This window comes from Protopterus annectens, chromosome 11.part0, assembly GCF_019279795.1.
Source record: "Protopterus annectens isolate FY-2018-M chromosome 11.part0, PAN1.0, whole genome shotgun sequence".
Classification (NCBI taxonomy): domain Eukaryota; kingdom Metazoa; phylum Chordata; order Ceratodontiformes; family Protopteridae; genus Protopterus; species Protopterus annectens.
In genome coordinates, this window is record NC_056745.1 from 1,220,673,587 (window position 1) to 1,220,693,596 (window position 20,010).

The 20,010-nt window shown below is 40.2% G+C and overlaps 1 protein-coding gene across 1 annotated transcript in view; it reads right to left on the minus strand.

Annotated features, from left to right (window-relative positions):
* LOC122815802 (carnitine O-palmitoyltransferase 1, muscle isoform-like) overlaps nucleotides 1–20,010 on the minus strand; it is a 490,419-nt gene that overhangs the window by 232,476 nt on the left and 237,933 nt on the right. The window contains exon 10 of the mRNA XM_044088600.1: nucleotides 11,209–11,404. Coding sequence (XP_043944535.1) covers nucleotides 11,209–11,404 — 196 coding nt within the window. The remainder of the gene's footprint in view (nucleotides 1–11,208; nucleotides 11,405–20,010) is intronic.

The window sequence follows — 20,010 nt, forward strand, 5'->3', positions numbered from 1 at the left end:
GCTGAGCACAGTCATGCTTAAAGCATTAGACCAAAGCTGCAGACTGCAGAATAGCTGAAACTGTTTGTTTAAAAATTAAAGGGGTTAGAACAGTTTCATATAGGGGTATCCCTTGGTAGATACCCTGATGGTTTCATTAAAGAACAGAAAGGGGGTGACAGGAAAGACTGAAAAAGGGTAGACAAACAAAGAGGGGAAAACACAAGGGAAACATCAAGAGGGTTTGTGGTAGAGGAAGTGGGAGAGGATTGGCACTGTGATTTTGCCAGAGAATACCCCCCCCCCCCCATTTTTCAGAAGTTGTTTTTTTAAGAGTGTGGTGTGGGTGGGAAATAGGAAAGAGAGTGTAGGAGAAATAGTAAGAGAAGAAGGGATAAGGAAGTCATAGCTATGTACCCAGGCCACGCACCCTCAAACATGTCCACTGCCAGACAGTGTTGCAGTGGAGGTCTCTGATGTTGAGGGGGTTGAGACCTGTGTTTGTGCAGTGGTTGGCACCAGCTGGGTGAGCGTGTCTTCTACACATTAAACAGAGGCTCCAACTGATCTAATTCTCCTGTCCTCTACTTCTTCCAGTATGTCCTGAAACTCTGAAGTCCCCATTCAGTGATGCTTTACAGGCTACTATGTGCCGAAGTGTCTGCAGGGTTGGAACCTCCACTCTGACCCTGCAATGACAGCCCCAGATGGGCAGAGGTTGATCTCTCCCTAGCCTGGGAGGTACATGCCTGCACTCATCCTGTGGGATTTGAACATGTATAAAAGAAAAATGAAATTGGAGAGAAGCAAAACAACAAAGTAAAATGAAACACATAAGCAAAATTATAAAGAAAAGAGAAAAAAAGGGGATACAGAGAGACAAAACAATCCACACAACACTGTTGTGATACAAGGTAAGAAGTCAATAAACCATTCAGAAAAATATGTTTATTGAAGTTCAGTTGTGTAGGGGAAGTGCTTATGCGTACACCTGGGGTCAGTGATTGGGGAAGTACTTATGTAACTTGGGAAAATGTGTAAGAGTAGTGCTTATGCCTACTTGTGGTAATTTGAAATGTTTTTTGTGTTTCAGTTCTACGCTTTCCAAACATACTGTACTGTACACAGCTGTCAGACATGAAAGAAATGACTAATTACTGCCGTTAATCATGCTTCTAAATGACAGCATTCTATATTTTCCTTCGTCTTTTCCTATCTTCCTTTGAATTCCTTTCAGCTGCTAAGGTATATCAAAAGTTGTTTGCAGGATTACCACTGAAATCAGTTTTAAAAGCATTGCTATAGTAATGTTTATGCTACCCTGAATTATGTGTAACAATTTATACTACGGTTACTTAAACAATATTTTATGGTCAGCTGTAAGATTCCACCAGCCTCATGACCCCTCTTTTGTTGCTGGGAATTATACAGGATTTCTTCCTCAGCTACAAATAAATAAGAGAGAAGGGTAGTCTTGTTTATTTGTATTTGACTGTATTCTACAAATACGTCTTGTATTCCCTGTATTCATTATCATTTATATTATTCTGTCAGATTGTAGCTGCTGAATGCATACGTGAGTTGATTATTACAATTTAGTGGTGAAATTTTCTCCTGCATTGTGCAGGGTAATGAAGAATTATGACTGCAGGTATGTCTTTTGTTTTAGAAAATGCATGTATCACTCTATGGTAAACCTGAACTGCAAAGGCTGAAATGTAACAATTCAAAAAAGCGTAAATTTCTTTTCCAGGAGAACTTTTTTCCCATACAATAATGAAGTAAGACAGCTTGTTTTCTAAATGGGTAGTTGCAGGTCATCATTAAAGCAAATTAACCCTCACTGCCCTCTCCCAACAGTCTGACTAGGGTGTAATGAGTGTAATTTCAGCCATGTTTTATGTGCAGCAAGAAATTCTTATGAACAAGCAATTAAGGATATTAATTATTTTTACTTATATTTACTTACTTCTCACAAAAATTGTCTTCTTGTAATAACTGTAAAAAGCCTTACAACTTTCTCAGTGCAATGCTACACAATTCTTTACATATGTAATTGCAAGTTTATTTCTGAATGCATTACATGCAGTCAGCATTTCTTATATTTGAACATAACTATTAAATTTACAGATTTGGACAGATTGCTACTTCTGTATTCTTTACTGTAATTTTTTTCTTTTGACTGTAACCTCTAAACAGGTAACAGCAGTATTGTGTCTGTCATGAACAAATGGATGGCTGACTTCATGAAGTGGTATTTATTTATTTGTTCTTAATGTAGTTCAGAATCTCGCCTCAGGTACTTATTTGAAGTATAGTATGATTGCTGAATTACATGTACTTGTAAATTTTCTTTTATGTCCCTGTTGTATTTTATGTGTGTGTGTGTGTGTGTGTGTGTGTGTGTGTGTGTGTGTGTGTGTGTGTGTGTGTGTGTGTGTGTGTGTGTGTGTGTGTGTGTGTATATAGTGGATATAAAAAGTGTACACACCCCTGTTCAAATGCCAGGTTTTTGTGATGTAAATTATTTCAAAACTTTTCCCACCTTTAATGTGACCTATAACCTGTACAATTTAATTGAAAAACAAACAAATCTGTTAGGGGAAAAATATAAAAAATAAAAAATGTACAATAAGCTGGTTGCATAAGTGTGCATTCCCTTACACTAATACTTTGTTGAAGCACCTTTTGATTTAATTACAGCATTCAGTCTTCTTGGGTAGGAGTCTATCAGCATGGCACATCTTGACTTGGCAATATTTGCCCACTATTCCTTGCAAAAGTGCTCCAAATCTGTCAGATTGTGAGGGCATCTCTAGTACACAACCCTCTTCAGATCACCCCACAGATTTTCGATTGGATTTAGGTCTGGGCTCTGGCTGGGCCATTCTAAAACTTTATTTTTCTTCTGGTGAAGCCATTCTTTTGTTGATTTGGGGTCATTGTCGTGTTGAAAGGTGAAGTTCCTCTTCATCTTCAGCTTTCTAACAGAAGCCTGAAGGTTTTGTGCCAAAAGTGATGGTATTTGGAACTTTTCATAATTCTCTCCACTTTGACTAAAGCCACAGTTCCAGCTAAACAAAAGCAACCCCATAGCATGATTCTGCCATCATCATGCTTCAGCATCGGGATGGTGTTCTTTTGGTGATGCAAAGTGTTGTTTTTGCGCCAAACATACCTTTTGGAATTATAGCCAAAAAGTTCAACCTTACTCTTATCAGACCATAACACATTTCTCCACATGCTTTTGGGAGACTTGATGCATTGTTTTGCAAATTTTAGCTGGGCCTGGATGTTTTTCTGTGTAAGAAAAGGCTTCCGTCTTGCAACTGTACCCCATAGCCCAGGCATATGGAGAATATGGGAGATTGCTGTCACATGTAGTACACAACCAGTACTTGGCAGAAATTCCTGAAGCTCCTTCAGTGTTGCTGTAGGTCTCCTGGCAGCCTCCCTGACCATTTTTCATCTTGTCATTTCATCAATTTTGGAGGACGTCCAGTTCATTGCAACGTCACTCTTGTCCCATATTTTCTCCACTTTTTGAAAAAGTAAATAGTGTGGGAAGAAATAACCAGGGAATTGTTATGGCTAGGCTTGTATAGGCCCTAGGGATGATAGCCTAGTAACAACCTATCAACCTATGAACTGTCTTCACAGTGTTCCATGGCATATCCAATGCTGTGGACATTTTTTGCACCCTTCTCCTGACTGATACCTTTCAACAATGAGATCCCTTTTATGCTTTGTAAGCTCCCTGCAAACCATGGCTTTTGCTGTAGTAGGCAACTGAGTAAATGTCAGGAAAATCCTACTAGGACAGCTGAACTTTATTTGGAGTTAATCAGAGTCTCTTTAATTGATGGCAGGTGTATAGCCAAGAAGAATGAATGCTGTAATTAAATCAAAAGGTGCTTCAACAAAGTATTAGTTTAAGGGTCTGCACACTTATGCAGCCAGCTTATTGTACGTTTTTTATTTTTTATATTTTTCCTCTTATTGTGGTCTCATTTTTTTATATCATAAAAACCTGGCATTTTAACAGGGGTGTGTACACTTTTTATATCCACTGTGTGTGTGTGTGTGTGTGTAGATACAGACACACACACACACACACACATATATATATATATATATATATATATATATATATATATATATATATATATATATATATATATATATTCAGCTATACGCTATACATGGATTAAAAATTGTACTTACTATAGAACTCTGTCCTTCTCACCCGAACCTGATCAAACCTGATCAACCCACTTGGCCAGCTGGTCAGCACTACGTTTTTGCACATTGTCATACCTGTGACAGCACTGTTGACTAGTATAGGTTATACCTGTAAGGGCTGACAGCTGGTCACTCAACTGCTGCCAGATAAAAAAAATTAATTGATGTGCTGGTACATGTGCACAGCTGGATCTTCTCCATGTAAGAGTCATACAGACAGTACAGCATGATTAGGGTCTCTTTCTCAGACCAACCAGAAATGTTGGCCATGTGGCCTCGTGCCTTTACAGGTGATGCCATTGTTCAAAGAAGCAGAACAAGAATGAGGAAAGTATGGTGAGGGCTGTATTAATAGGGTAAGAACAGCTCCCTGTTGGCTGTGACATCCATTGACCAAGCCTTTTTTACTAGAAGCTCATTAGACCAGGTATTGATAACATTGACATGTTTTCTGTAACTAATTACTAATAGATCATTTCTAATGCTATTAAAATGAAACAGATGCTGCCAGTAATATGTATTCATAACATTTTCACCTTTTTTCTTATGTCTGCATTTGGTGACATACATTCAATTGTGACCTATAATTTTTTGTCATTATTTGTTTTCTTTTTTTTATTAATAGGTAGTGGAGAAAAAATGTCAATACTAAAGTGAAGAAGTATTTCTACAACTATTTGTTAAGGTGTGACACACATCTGGATGGCCAGTGATTAACATTCACTGCAACCTGACATTCAGATTACTCTATTTTGGATTTCACCAGTATGTCTGTATATTAGCTAGTTTTGGCCAAGCAGCACATGTCCACTAACAGCTGGGCACTGCTGTAGAGTGGAGTTCACAGCTATCAACAGCATGTCCACTCCTTTTCAGACTCATTCAAGTAGCATGTCACATGCATTCACAATCTGCGAAAATCCAGAATACTCTGATGTACTTTGTAACACATTTGCGTTATACTACGATTCATAGACATGCATATACATTAGCCTAATTTAGATGCTCAATATGTAAATTGACCTGAACTTACACTGCAAGGCTGAGCTGTGCCATATTGATTCACGAATAGCTGAGACAGGTGGCAAATTACTTAGGATACCTCAGACATCCAAAAGTAAGAAAACCTTTATAAAATAAATAACGGTCATTAACAGGGTGGTTAACAGTTCTGGTCATAGTGTTTTAAGGGTGAATTACAATGCATTTTGAACTGCATTGTGCTTTTACATTCAGTGGCTATTTAAGTATTGGGAACTGGTTGCAGTGTGTTTGGCATGTGCTTTTTTACTTTGAAAATGTAATAACTGAGCAAGACATTGGTTTTATTCTACATGCAGTTTACACCTTAGTATTGAACTTGTCAATGCTTACTGTGCATAAGACAGAAATACAGATGTGTAGTGAACTTGTTGGTTTTGTAATGTCAGTGAGGGAGCACTACCTATCAGCAGCAGACAGTAATGCGTGTTTGGATTGAAATGCATGATATCATTTGTTGTGCTTTTTGAAATCACAGTTGTGTTAGATTGTTTCTGCATAGTTGTGTTGTTGGCAAGAATAGCAAGCAAGTGGGAAGTGTCTAACAGTGGCCATTTTTTTCTGTATAGTAGATATTGAGAGCATGGGAAGCAGGCATAGACATGATGACTTTAGCTATAAGGAAAATTGTGTGCACATGGCAGCACTTAAGACATATGGCAAACTGCTGTTTGGTAAAGGAGAGCCCAGACAAGCCAAGAGGAGCAAAGCATGGAGCCAAGTAGTTGTTGAAATCAATGCAGTCAGAGGCAGAAATTGATTTCTGGCACAGTGCAAGAAAATGGCAAATGATAGGAGATACTAGAAACAAGGCCAGGCAGAATGCAACTTCCAGGACCACTACAAAAGGGGAGGACCTCCGAATCCTATTAAATTAATACCAGATTATGAATTCCTTCTGTCCATCCATGGGAATGACTATGATACAGAAGGTGGTGCAAAAGGAATAATTAGAGGTGGAGGGGATACTGTTCCGTCAAACCAAAGTCTGCAGCAACATCTGCATTCATCCACTCCTGAATGGTGGTTTAAAGAATACAACTTATAAATTTTTAACCTTGAATGGTGACAAACAAAGCTGTCATTAAACATGGCAAAATTCATTATTATTAGGTCAGCCTTGTACATCAGTAGCTAATGAAAATTAAGGCAGACTTCATGGTAAGTCTCCCACAACCCACTCCCTGTAAGCATGCTGTACCATTTGCTGTTGTAGTATAGTAATGTGTTGCTATGATTTCTTTTACAGAGTCAGCATCAGAAACAAGTTTAGCTGTACCAATAAATATGGATGAAATCAGCAGTAGAAGGGGTGTTACTGACATGATGATGATGATGATGATGATGATGATAATGTAGCTGTATTTATAAGGCACCCTGAGGGATGTTGCAGGCAGTTTCCCAGTGAAATAACAGGCTGTCTTACTTCACACCATGTTAGTAACTCTACAGAAAGTGAACCTACATCACAAAGTCAAAAACAGGTTGACAATTCACTCACTCTTGTACACCAGGAGCAGGCATGCATTTCTAAACCAGTATCTCCACAGGCTGAAGAACAATGTCAAGATGAAGGCAGGCAACCTGAGGCCACTTTGCCCACAGTGACAACATTTCAAAGAGGTGCTAGGCACAGAAATTACTTTGAACTACCTCAGGAAACAAGTAAAGCTTTGGCAGCACAACAGGAAATGTTCAAATAATTAGGGTTCAAGCCACTGCAACAGAGAGTCAGCTAAAAATATTTAGAGTCCTACAGGGTATGTGTTAGGATTTCAAACAATACTTTAAATTGGCAGAGAGATGGGATAATGCAATGGTTTCACTGATGTGTTTAACATGGTGGCACACCAGACATCACTTGAAGCCTCCATTCTTACACTGCTTTGGACAAACCAGAGTCAAGCCAGAATCAGTGTAACCGGAGGAGGGGATGGGACTGTTGGGAAATGCGGAAGATTAAATTATAGTAATACTGGGTCTCAAAACAGTAATATCAGCACTCACAGTAAGCAATCACAACACATTTCATTTCTCATACGCCAGGCCAATGGTCATCTACACCTAGGTGACCCTCACATTGCAGGTCAAGGTCACAGTCGTGAAGCACTGTCAAGTCACTAACAGGAGAATCACTTACCTCCTGTAGATCACACCATTGGACTAACTCACCTTATGCTTCCCATGGTAGCCCATCCTCCACATCTGCTGCACCATCACCAGGCTTATCAATAGGAAATGTTTTGTTGTAACATCACCAGGCCTATCAATAGGAGATGTGTTGGTGTACCATCACAAGGCCTATCAATAGGAGATGTGTTATTGTACCATCATCAGGCCTATCAGTAGGAGATCTGCTGTTGTACCATCACCATGTCTATCAATAGAAGATGTGTCGTTGTACCATCACCAGGCCTATCAATAGGAGATGTGTTGTACCATCACCATGCCTATCAATAGGAGATGTGTTGTTGTACCATCACCAGGCCTATCAATAGGAGATGTGTTGTACCATCACCAGGCCTATCAACAGGAGATGTGTTGTACCATCACCAGGCTTATCAATAAGAGATGTGTTGTACCATCACCAGGCCTATCAATATGAGATGTGTTGTACCATCAACAGGCCTATCAATAGGAGATGTGTTGTACCATCACCAGGCCTATCAATAAGAGATGTGTTGTACCATCACCAGGCCTATCAATATGAGATGTGTTGTACCATCAACAGGCCTATCAATAGGAGATGTGTATGAATCCTTTGATCTAGAGCTACTGTGACTTAACATTTCTTTATAAGTATGCTTGTGTAATGAAACTTAAGGATTAGTTGGTGTTTGGTGGGGGGAGGGGGCAGTATATGCCAAGTTAATCCCTATCCTGCTATTACTTTCACCAAATTCAGGATGTGCAATATTGTACATTTTTGGTTAAATGCAATTGTGCTGTAGGGAGGATAGAAGTCTATGTACACATGTTAAGTACATACATACCTCATTACTGCACAAATGAAGAGAGATTCTGACCTCATCAATATGACAGTGAAAAATAAATGTGATGTGCAGTGTAACATACCTCTTTACATATAAATTGAAAATGAAAGTGACATTTTTCACTGCTGGCAGTACCTATTTCTACTGAATACTAAATAAATAATTAAACAAAAAAACAGTTAGTAAATACAGCATGTGCAACTGTTGACTTATTTATTGACTTGTTGCCTTTCAGCATCACTGCACAGGAATTAGTGAGCACTCAGGCAAACAGCTAGTAATAAAAAAAATACTTTTAGATGAGACAGAATGTCAGATGAACAGTGACAGCAGACCATGCCCCACACAGCACTGCCCACAGATATCATTGCATGCATCAGTTATACTACGTGTTTTTCTTTTTTTAAAAAAGGAAACACTAAAAGTCCTGGTCCATAGTTCTGGACTAAAGACCACCTCTTAACTTGTGCAGCCACATACCTTGCATGAGCCTGCTGCATTGGGTTCCTTACTACTGCTGCGGGCTGGTAATCATTAGTCAGAGTGGGACTAGAAATGTGGGCTGCAGTGATGGCATGAGTCACTTCACCACCAGACTGCTGCATAATCATATTATGCAGAATGCAACACGCAGTAAACATCCTACAAGCAGTAGCTGGGCCATACTGAAGGGCATCCCCAGACTCGTCCAGGCACCTGAAATGGCTCTTCAGGAGGCCAAACAATTTCACAATCACAATATGGATTTGGGACAAGGATGTGTTATATTTCTCCTCCACAGCTCCAGATGGATTTCTCACAGGAGTCGTGAGCCATGGCTCCAGTGGACATCCAGCACTCCCTTTAAAGAGAGAGAGAGAGAGAAGGGGAGAGAAAACAAAAAAATACAGATTAATATACAGCAATTACCTGTAACATTAATAATTAATTACATACTTACAAAAAAAATGGAAAAAAAGAAAGAAAGTTCCACTTACCAACAAGATGACCACTGGGCTTCCTACCATGCAGGAAGATGGAGTAAAATTAGTGTGCCAGATATGGGAATCATGTACACTGCCAGAATACTGAGCAGAGACATTGGGTGATGCACCCCTATGCATCACACACTGCCTGACAAATAATGGAATGGAAGCCCTTCCTATTGCGGTACTGCTCACCTTGTGAACCTGGAGGGGCCCTAATTGCAACATGGGTGCAATTTATCACACAGAGTACCTCTGGGAAATGTGCCATCCCGTAAAAGGCACATATGATCTGAGTTTGGTCCTGAGGTGACACAGGGAAATAAATGTACGGACCACATGTGCCAAAATTGCATCCAGGAACTCCCTCAGTATCCTTGAAGCAGAAACCTGTGATCCCCAAGGTGTTCCCCATCTGTCTCTGGAAGGTTCCAGCAATAAGTATAGTGAGGGTTATACATACTTTGGTATTCACAGGAATAGCAGGTCCACACACTCCTCCACTGACCCCATGGGCACTCTAAGTCTATCAAAGATTTCCTGATTATCAAAGTCATAATGAGTAATCCTTTGCCTACATTTCTGCTTTCTTGATGGGCAAGCGCCACTGGGTAAAAGCAGCTCTGGACCTGCCAAGACAAACAGCTCTGACCCAGAAATAGCAAAGCTCACCACAAGAGTAGCATTTTTGCCAACTGCAACTCTAATACTTTTGGATAGTCTTCCCTTTTTATACGTCATCTGCGACAACTATGGGAAAGTGGGAAAAACTGACTATGATTGCAATTGGTGTAAAACACCCTTAATTAGTATAAGAACATTTACATCAGTTTTCATTATCATCTCATTATCTGCTCATTTGCAAACATACATTTGGAGACACTGCAAAATGGTGTGATTGTCCTCTGTGAATCACAGCTCAGCTGTGCAAGTCTACTCTCGCACCCAGATTTCCTAACACATTTGCGCTATTGACTATGAATACCATCCATAAATTTAACTTGGCTTCAGGTATCACAGTACTTGCAAGCATTTTTCAATTATACAAAAACTTTGGTACTGGTTTCAAGAGAATGCAATATTTTTAATCTAAGTTTCCCAGGCTCATAAAAAACATACACATGCAGAAGCCCTCTCACACACGCACACACACACGCACACACACACACACACACACACACACACACACAAATGTACACATATGCTCTCACACTCCCTACACATGCTTGCGCACATGCTAGCAAGCATGCAAGCAAGCACGCAGTCACACACACGTACGCATATGCTCTCACATTCCATACACCTATACACATGCACATCCACATGTACTCACACACTACATACACACACACACACACACACACACACACACACACACACACACACACACACACACACACACATACAGATACAACATGCAAATACATGTGTGTATGTGCACACAAATGAGAACACACCAATCTTATTGTGTGCTAATACATTGGCAAACTGCATTTAACTCCCTATCAGAAGTGAAAAAAACATAATTCTGATTTCAGCAAATGCAAAAAATAAACTTCATTTGCCAGGAAAATTCACTGAAGGTTGAAATTTAGTGTAATTAAAGACTTTTGAAAGAAGGTTTTGCCTACCTGCACTCCCCCACATCTCTAATGCTTGTGAATACTAACTCAGAAATGTCCATGCCTTGAGCCAAAAGTTTGCACTTAGTATGTTTTTACTACAACTGCATTTTCAGTCTCTTTCTGTTCTGAGGACCAAAGCTACAGTCCTCAGAATTTTAAAATATGCCTTTTGACAAATCTAAAAAATGTATCCAGTATCTAATTCACAAACACTGACTTACAAAAAGATTAAAAAAAAATTCCAAACACCTACCCAACCTCTGCACAAACAGAACAGTAGCCATTGTCACTGTGTTCTCTCACACAGTAAAACAGGCACTCTCATTACCTTTCTCAGGTTAGGTTCACGGACATGTTCAATACCTGTCTCCAGCTGTCAGCGCTGCCAGCCTCTCCTCTCCTGGCTGTGGTTCAGATTTATCATCCAGGATTTTCTGGAATTGCATCTCTAAGTCACGTGGCTTAAGAAGGCGTCCTCCATGATACAACCAGACTTTGTAAAATCGCCCCTTGTGATACACAACCATGTGTTTGCTGTCTTTCATGTGCTGAAGTATGTCTGCATAACAAAAAGTACACATACTTATTAAATGTAACAATTACCCATTTTCCAGTGCATATTATACATCCCCTCATTAGAAAGCCAAAGTGAAGATATTTTCATTGTCCAGATTAATGAGGTCTGAGATATTACATTCCAGAGTTTTACATTTGAGGTTAGTGTAACTAATGGGATTATGGTTACCAGGCATACCTCCCAACCATGCTGAATTACTCAGTTTTTACCAGTTTTTGGGGTTCAAATGAAGGGGTGCCATGATTCCCGAGTGGCACCCCTTCATTTGTTTTTTTAATTTTTCACACTGTTAGAACTGACATCATCAGGTGTGCAATGACATCAGCTCCGTCTGGTACCCCTTCATTTGTTTTTTAATTTTTCACGCTGTTAGAGCTGACGTCATCACATGTGCGATGACATCAGCTCTGCCAGGGCTACCAGCCTGTCAGAATTGAGCTCAAGGAGTCACGCATTTCTGTCTGGCCTGGCTGCTCAAATGCAAGTGGTAACGGCAACAAACGGTTGCTGTTACAGGATCTTTATCGGACACAGAATGCGAGTGGGAATTGCTGTTGCTATGGATCAGTGGAATGCTGTTACAGGGGATCAGTGGAATACTGTTACAGGATCTTTATCTGACGCAGAATACGAGTGTGACTTGTTACAGCACTATGGATCAGCGGAATGAAGACTCCAAATGTGAGCGTGTGTGTGTGTGTGTGTGTGTGTGTGTGTGTGTGTGTGTGTGTGTGTGTGTGTGTGTGTGTGTGTGTGTGTGTGTGTGTGTGTGTGTGTGTGTGTGTGTGTGTGTGTGTGTGTGTGTAAATGCCCCTCATTTAAAACACCTAGTGGCTAGAAGTACTCAGGCTCAAAACCAGTACCTTGGGTACAGGATAAAAACAGTCTAAAGTCTCTAGCCACCACCACATTTGAGCTTTCCCCAGGTTTTTTGTGCTAAGAGGTTGAGAGCTGTGGTGAGAAATTCACTAAATGATAGCCATTACGTTTCAGAGCTTTGCCCAGGTCGTTTTTGCTAAGAGGTTGAGAGCTGTGGTGAGAAATGAATTCACTAAATGATAGCCATTAAGTTTCAGTCTTCCTATTTTTCAGGAAGCTGCTGATTTGGCATAATGGTATGTTGCTCTGACTGCAGCACATAGGGTCCTGGATTCAGGACTTGCTAGTGAAATGCATGGTGGTAACACAACATTTTATTCTAGCAACTTTATAAAATTATACAAGCAATGTTTAAAATGTGTCCCTGGTTTTTGACCTTTTGTCCCCACCCAAGAAATGAAATTGAAAATAAGTGCAATATACCTATGTCTTACACTACTGTCATTATATTTATAGTGTGGGTGAAGAAGTAGAGTTTTATGATGGAAATGTTCTGAATTGGGCAGTTTTGTCATTATTGATTCATGTGTTTTGTTTCATTGCCTACAGTACAGCCTACTGGAAAAATGTTCAAACAATAAATTTAAAATGTGCTCTATCTAACAAGTATGTTGTATTATACAAGGTCACAAGGAATATAATTTAATAAAGTCAGGAAGGAGTATCAAAGAAAAGAACACAAATATCATGTTTCTTGTTTTGTGTGCAAGGGGCCAATGATTTGAAAACAGCCCAAAGGTAATCTTTATCCACCACTGGCCAGATGCATTTTCTTTGGCTGTGGTGTGGGTTTCAACGCTGTTTCAATGAATGTGAGTTTCAAGGGCAGAGAAGTTTTAATGCCAAGTCTATTTTCATTGCGAGACAGTATTGCTTTGTTTACCAGATGTCTATTAGTGTTTGTGCATTGCTCTGCTGTAAAATGTAAAAATAAAATCCAAATAATCATTGTAGAAGTAAAGCAGTATGCACACATTAGTGTTTATGGTAAATGGGGTGAAATAGCCAGGTAATGGGACATTGGAATGGCTGCAGGGGGACTCCGGTGCCATATTTTGGTTGTCTGTTCTTCAGTTTGCGTTTGAAAGTTGGTATCCCGCAATTCCATTGGAGAGGGTGGGGTTATGTAATTACATATGTAAATTAGATGTTAATGAGTGTACAGATTTGTACCTATTTTTCATGGGCCTTGTCCAGATTTTGATGATTCCAGGTTGAGAGGTATGTTACCAGGATCTGTGGTTAAGCCTCCTTTGTGTTATGGCATTACAATGGCTGTCTTTTCAAGCTTCAGGAATGTAATTGGTGGAGAGGCTTAGATTAAAGAGGTACCAGGGATGAAGTGTTCTTAGCTTTTGAGAAGCCAGCGAGGAGTTATTTAACAGTAATTAAAGGCGGTGGTGGGGACTGTGGAATCTGTGGAATAGTTATAACTGTGGGTGACTAAGTTGTAATTAAAGAAGTAGGAGCCAGTAGATGTATGTCAGACTTCTGCAGTCATAATCTTTTCACAATCAGAGCTGGAGTCATTCAACTGTCATGCAGCCTGCAATAATACAGTGTTACAAAAATACTGTTTGGTATGCCTTAAAGCTGGATCTAGAGTTCCTCAAAAACATTTGGCATCAAGTTATACTAAAAGTTTAAAATGCATTGATAGGGCCTGCAGCAGCCTTAACTAAAGACCATGAGTTTTCTTGACAACGATTAGATGATCAAGCACCATTTTGCAGTTATCATCATTGGGCAGACATATGCTAGCTCTCTGAATTATTCCCCCAATGAAATGTCAGTGAACGTTCCAGACTGATGGAAAGCATGAGGTGATCAATGCCTAAACTATGATTCAGGAAGTAGGAACCAAGACGTTCAGGTAATGAATTGTGCATTGCCAAAATTTTGCAGTTTTCACTCATTGTCCATTGTTTTGTTCTTTATTCAGAGAAGAATCCTAAACTATTATGAAAAATAAGATTCTGCATTTCTCACTTATTGCTGTTTAGAAATAATGCTGCAAACACTGTTTCATATTGCTCCTTCAATAAACTCTCTTCTGTTTTGACTAGAAAGACATCACATTTCCTGTCCCTTGAGGGTCTACCACTAATCATTTCTGCCTCAAAGAATCTCATGGCACTGCAAACAACTGCCAATAACCTTTACAGTTATCACATTGGCCCAAAAAACAGAGCACCATTGCCATGTTCTGTTTGTAGCAAAATGACTCCCAGTCACTCATCAAGTAAAATTACTACTTGGAACCCTCAAATTAGTAAACCTTGGGTCCTTCCCTTTCTTTGCTAAGCATCAGTCATTGCATACCTCTGTTTATCATCTCACATCCCTTCAACCCATCACTGCATACACTGCACCTACCAGTTTCACATCTTGCACCCTAAATCACTATATGTAGGCAATCCCATACTAAGCTGCCCACTGAAACACATTTTTGATATAACACTTACCACCATGCCAATGCCACCACATTTTATACATTTTCTGGTTCTGCCATATCCTAAAACTAGTTCCCCCTAAAACTGTCTATGACTACCTTCAAATAGTAAGTACTCGCCCTCTAGCCAAGTTATTAGAAAAAAACTAATCTATGAACAATTACTAGAAACAACATGAATTTATGCCAAGCTGTGCTACATTACTGTACTTTAAAGTCTAACAAACCATATTTAGTCAAATATGGAGAAAGGACTTATAAGTGATACAAGCTTCCTGGATCTCAAATGGACATTTAAAACAGTTGATCACTAGCTACTGCTAATAAAATTAAGCAAAATTGGATTTGCAATTGAGGTAGTAAAATAGTTGACTTAGGACATTTGTAGTGCATGCAGTCCCCTTCTCTTCTCTTCTCCTCTCTCCTCTCCTCTCCTCTCCTCTTCTCTCCTCGCCTCTCCTCTCCTCTCCTCTTCTCTCCTCTCCTCTCCTCTCCTCTTCTCTTCCCTTCTCTCCTCTTCTCTCCTCTTCTCTTCTCTTCTCTTCCCTCCTCTCCTCTCTCCTCTCCTCTCCTCTCTCTTCTCTTCTCTTCTCTCCTCTCCTCTCCTCTTCTCTTCTCTCCTCTTCTCTTCTCTTTTTTTCTCCTCTTCTCTTCTCCTCCCTTCTCTTTTCTTCTCTCCTCTTCTCTTCTCTTCTCTCCTCTTCTCTTCTCTTCTCTTCTCTTCTCTCCCTTCCCTTCTCTTCTCTTCTCTTCCCTTCTCTCCTCTTCTCTTCTCTTCTCTTCTCTTCTCTTCTCTTCTCTTCTCTTCTCTTCTCTTCTCTTCTCTTCTCTTCTCTTCTCTCCTCTCCTCTCCTCTCCTCTCCTCTTCTCTTCTCTTCTCCCATCTCCTCTCCTCTCCTCTTCCCTCCTCTTATCTTCTCTTCTCTTCTCTTCTCTTCTCTTCCCTTCCCTTCTCTTCTCTTCTCTTCTCTTCTCTCCTCTCCTCTCCTCTCCTCTCCTCTCCTCTTCTCTTCTCTTCTCTTCTCTTCTCTTCTCTTCTCTTCTCTTCCCTTCTCTCCTCTTCTCTTCTCTTCTCTTCTCTTCTCTTCTCTTCCCTTCTCTCCTCTTCTCTTCTCTTCTCTTCTCTCCTCTTCCCTTCCCTTCTCTTCTCTCCTTTTCTCTCCTCTTCTCTTCTTTTCTCTTCTCTCCCTTCCCTTCTCTTCTCTTCTCTTCTCTTCCCTTCTCTCCTCTCCTCTCCTCTCCTCTCCTCTCCTCTTCTCTTCTCTTCTCTCCTCTCCTCTTCTCTTCTCTTCTCTCCTCTCCTCTTCTCTCCTCTTCTCTTCTCTCATCTCCTCTTCTCTCCTCTTCTCTTCTCTTCTCTTCTCTTCTCTTCCCATCTCCTCTCGTCTCTTCTCTTCCTGTCTCCTCTCTTCTCTTCTTTTCTCTTCTCTTCTCTCCTCTCCTCTTCTCTTCTCTCCTCTTCTCTTCTCTTGTCTCATCTCCTCTTCTCTCCTCTTATCTTCTCTTCTCTTCCCTTCCCTTCCCTTCTCTTCTCTTCTCTTCTCTTCTCTCCTCTCCTCTCTCTCTCCTCTTCTCTTCTCTTCTCTTCTCTCATCTCCTCTTCTCTTCTCTTCTCTTCTCTTCTCTTCTCTTCTCTCCTCTCCTCTTCTCTCCTCTCCTCTTCTCTTCTCTTCTCTCCTCTTCTCTTCTCTTCTCTCCTCTTCTCTTAGCTTTGCTTCTCTTCGCTTTTCTTTTCATTATTCTTTAACACAATACCTTATGATTTCCTCAATACAAACTTAACCCTATTCACAGACTATATAGCTTCTATCTCATCTCATATATCCCCTACAACTACAATCTGATTTATCACATATATGGAACTGGCTTATAACTGGTAAGCTCACAGTTAATAGCAACATATCCTCATACATGTACTTTGGGACCCTTCAGAGATTGCAATAAATACCCCATCCCATCATTACTGAACCCCTAAATAATAAAATACCACACATTACTCAGCAAAGATATCTGGGTGTAATGTTAGACCAAAATCATAACTTCTGCTTTCCTACAAACATACAGATAAAAAAAGTAATGGGGCAGCTCAAAATAGCCATCAGAGTCTTTCTCACCTGCTATCCAAAGAAGCATGCAATGCATTTGATAAAAATGTTCCAATATCCAGATTAGAATGCACACTACCTATTATTTCCCTTCATTCTCCACAAAATACTCCTTACAGCTTACAGAATAAAAATTCTGAGATTTATACACTGAAAACCACTGTGACACCATTTAAAGAGTAACTGGCTACCAGTTGAAAGTAGGGTGCATATTCTTCTGAGTTGGCGACTGCTGGAAAAGGGCTCAGTTTTGGGTTTCCTATTGGTTAGTTTGTGTTAAAACTGTTAAACTTCGCTTGTGTTTAAGCCTCATGTCTGCACAGGCTTGCACTCAGTTTACCTGAGCTGCTCAAAGTTTGGTGACTTTAGCCAGCTATCTAGAGTGCATTTGAACAGAATTCCAAGGCATCCACTTGGTTCAACTGAAAAATAAATATATTTTAACCCTGCATTGTACTTTGTGTATTCTGTTTATATAAATTGCTGCTTAATTTCTGCTGTTTTTTTTTTGCCATTATGACTTTTATTCTGCACTTTGAAATTTTTAAAACTTCTGCCTTATATAGCACAGGCTTGATTTAACTTGCTGAATATAGACTGTGGTATCACTTGAGCACTAAAACCAGACATCTTACATCTTACATTAAGAGGGCCTCCCTGCACCCTTGTGGCAGGACTGTATAGCTCAGGGCCCATCTGAGTCGGGGACTGCTGGAAAAAGGCTTAGTTTTGGAGTTCCTGTTGGTTAGTTTGTATTGAAACTGTTTAACTTCACTTGAATTTAAGCCTTGCATTTGTGCATAGCTGTGCACCACACAACAAGGTTTGGCGCTGCTGTGTATAGACGCAAATGCCTAGGAAGACAATTTTCTCTAGATATCTGCTAGTAAAATCTCCCAACCTCCCCTGCTGCATTGTGAGCAACTCAGTTGTTCATTGAAGAGAGTTGTTGCAGTTTTTTTAAACCTGTCCTACTACAGAATAGACCCCTTGGTTAATCCTACAGCAAAACCTGGTCTAACTGGCCCACTACCCACTAGTAATTAAGGTATAATCCTGCCATAATGGACGGTCAGTTTCCCACCATTTCTCTGACCAGCCTGATTGACATGGGCTTCCTGAGGCAATGTAGTAATTCAGCAACAAACAGGACCAACACTGAGGTAAACTGCTACTGGAAAAGTAGGAAATCCAGTAAACTACATGCTGAAGAAGGGCATTAGCCTGAAAGCTTTATGATTTTATTGCTTTTTGAATAAACTGCCATAGATCTGCTCAGCATTTCCAGCAGCTGGAGTTTTTTTTTTCTTGGCAATGTAGTAATTGCCATATGTTTACTGACAGCCACTTACTCCTAAAACAAATACAATATGTGAGTGATGTATATACACTATGAATTTGGAATGAATTCTCTCACTTAACAACGTGCTGGACATCAAACAGTTTGCCAGCAAACACTTCACCTCCTGCACATAGCAAGCACACAACACATAAACCCACATACTTGGAGGTACTCACTAGAAGCCTACCAAAAGATCAGAGACCTCCCAAACATACACCTATTGCACACACTACAGATACAACAGAATCCACTGCACACAATAACACACACACACACACACACACACACCAGTATCTCAACTAACAAGCCCCTAAGGCAAAACACCTCAAAATCAAATGTCTGGTCAAAGGCCACTCCATAGTGAGACACACAGATGTCTCCTTCACCAGTTTGGACAAGGATAAGATCACAGTTAGCTGTCTGTCAGGTGCCAGGATCCATCAGATCATGTCCTCACTCAAGTCTCTCCACAACAAGTACCAGTATGACTCTGTCATAGCCCATGTTGGGGTTAATGACATGAGACATACCTCTCTGGACTATATGATGAGAGACATGATTGAACTCTTAGCTTATGTGTCCCAGGCATGTATATCCCTATCACTAAGCAGAATTTTACCTTCACGCAGGATGATGCCTCAATATAAACAAAAAATGATTGGCTTCAACAATTGGATAAGTTTCTGGTGTCAGTCCAGGGGGAACCAGTATCTGTCAGTCTGGGAAGACATGGTTGACAGACCACACTGCTTTGCCAGAGATGGTCTTTACCTTTTGACTCTTGGCTACTGGCAAAGGTCCTTACCTCTCCCATAGTGTCTTTTTTTAGGAAATGTCACAACAACAAAATTTCCAACGTAAAAAAATCCACTCGAGACAAACTCATGTTTATGCTGCTTAATGCTACAAGTCTAAACAGGAAACTATACTCTCTGGAAGCACTCCCCACCTTGGAAGATGCTGATGTCTGTGCAGTCAGTGAGACATGGTTCAAGGCTGTAGAGAGCACATACCTATAAACTGTACAGATTTTCACAGAATGCCTAGATTTTGTCTCATATTTTTGGTCTATTTCTCATAAAATTGTGGTTTTCTAGCAAATCATTGGCAAATCATTGAGGGTTAAAGTCAGAAAATAATGACAGACATTTGAGTTTTACAGAAAATTCATGCTGATGCAAAACCTGTTATTCTATCAACTTTCTACGTTTGTAAGAGCAATATTTAAAAAGTGTCCCTGTTTTAGGCCTTTGTTCCCCTATTCTTTATGGCTTTGCCCAAATTTCTTGCTCTAAGAGGTTGAGAGGTATGAGAGAGCACACCAGCCATGCAAGGCTACAATTCCTTCCACACATACTCCTCAAGACTCGTTAAACAGTACAAACCTCTTGAGCTACTCCAAGTCCAACTAACTGTAGATAAAACCCCCTTCCATATCATTATTAGCTATAGGTCCCCCACCATGAACCAAGAGAAACACACTGCCAACTTGGACTTCCTACAGTCACTCGCTATACAGCCTAACACCTTGGTCATGGTGATTTAATTTCCATCAACTGGGAGACATATACGAGCACAAACATGCTCGCCGTGAGGTTCTTGGACTTTATCAATACAAATGCTCTGCAACAGATAGCCTACCTCCAAAAGGGGCTCAAATGTTGTAGACTTAGTGCTCACCAACATGGGGGGTCACTACACTACCCCCTGTGTGTTGCCCTTCCTGGTAAGGTCTGATCATCTGTCTTGTTTGAAGTTACGATCAGAAATTACCCCCCCACCCCACCCCACCCCCCACAGGAGCTAAAAT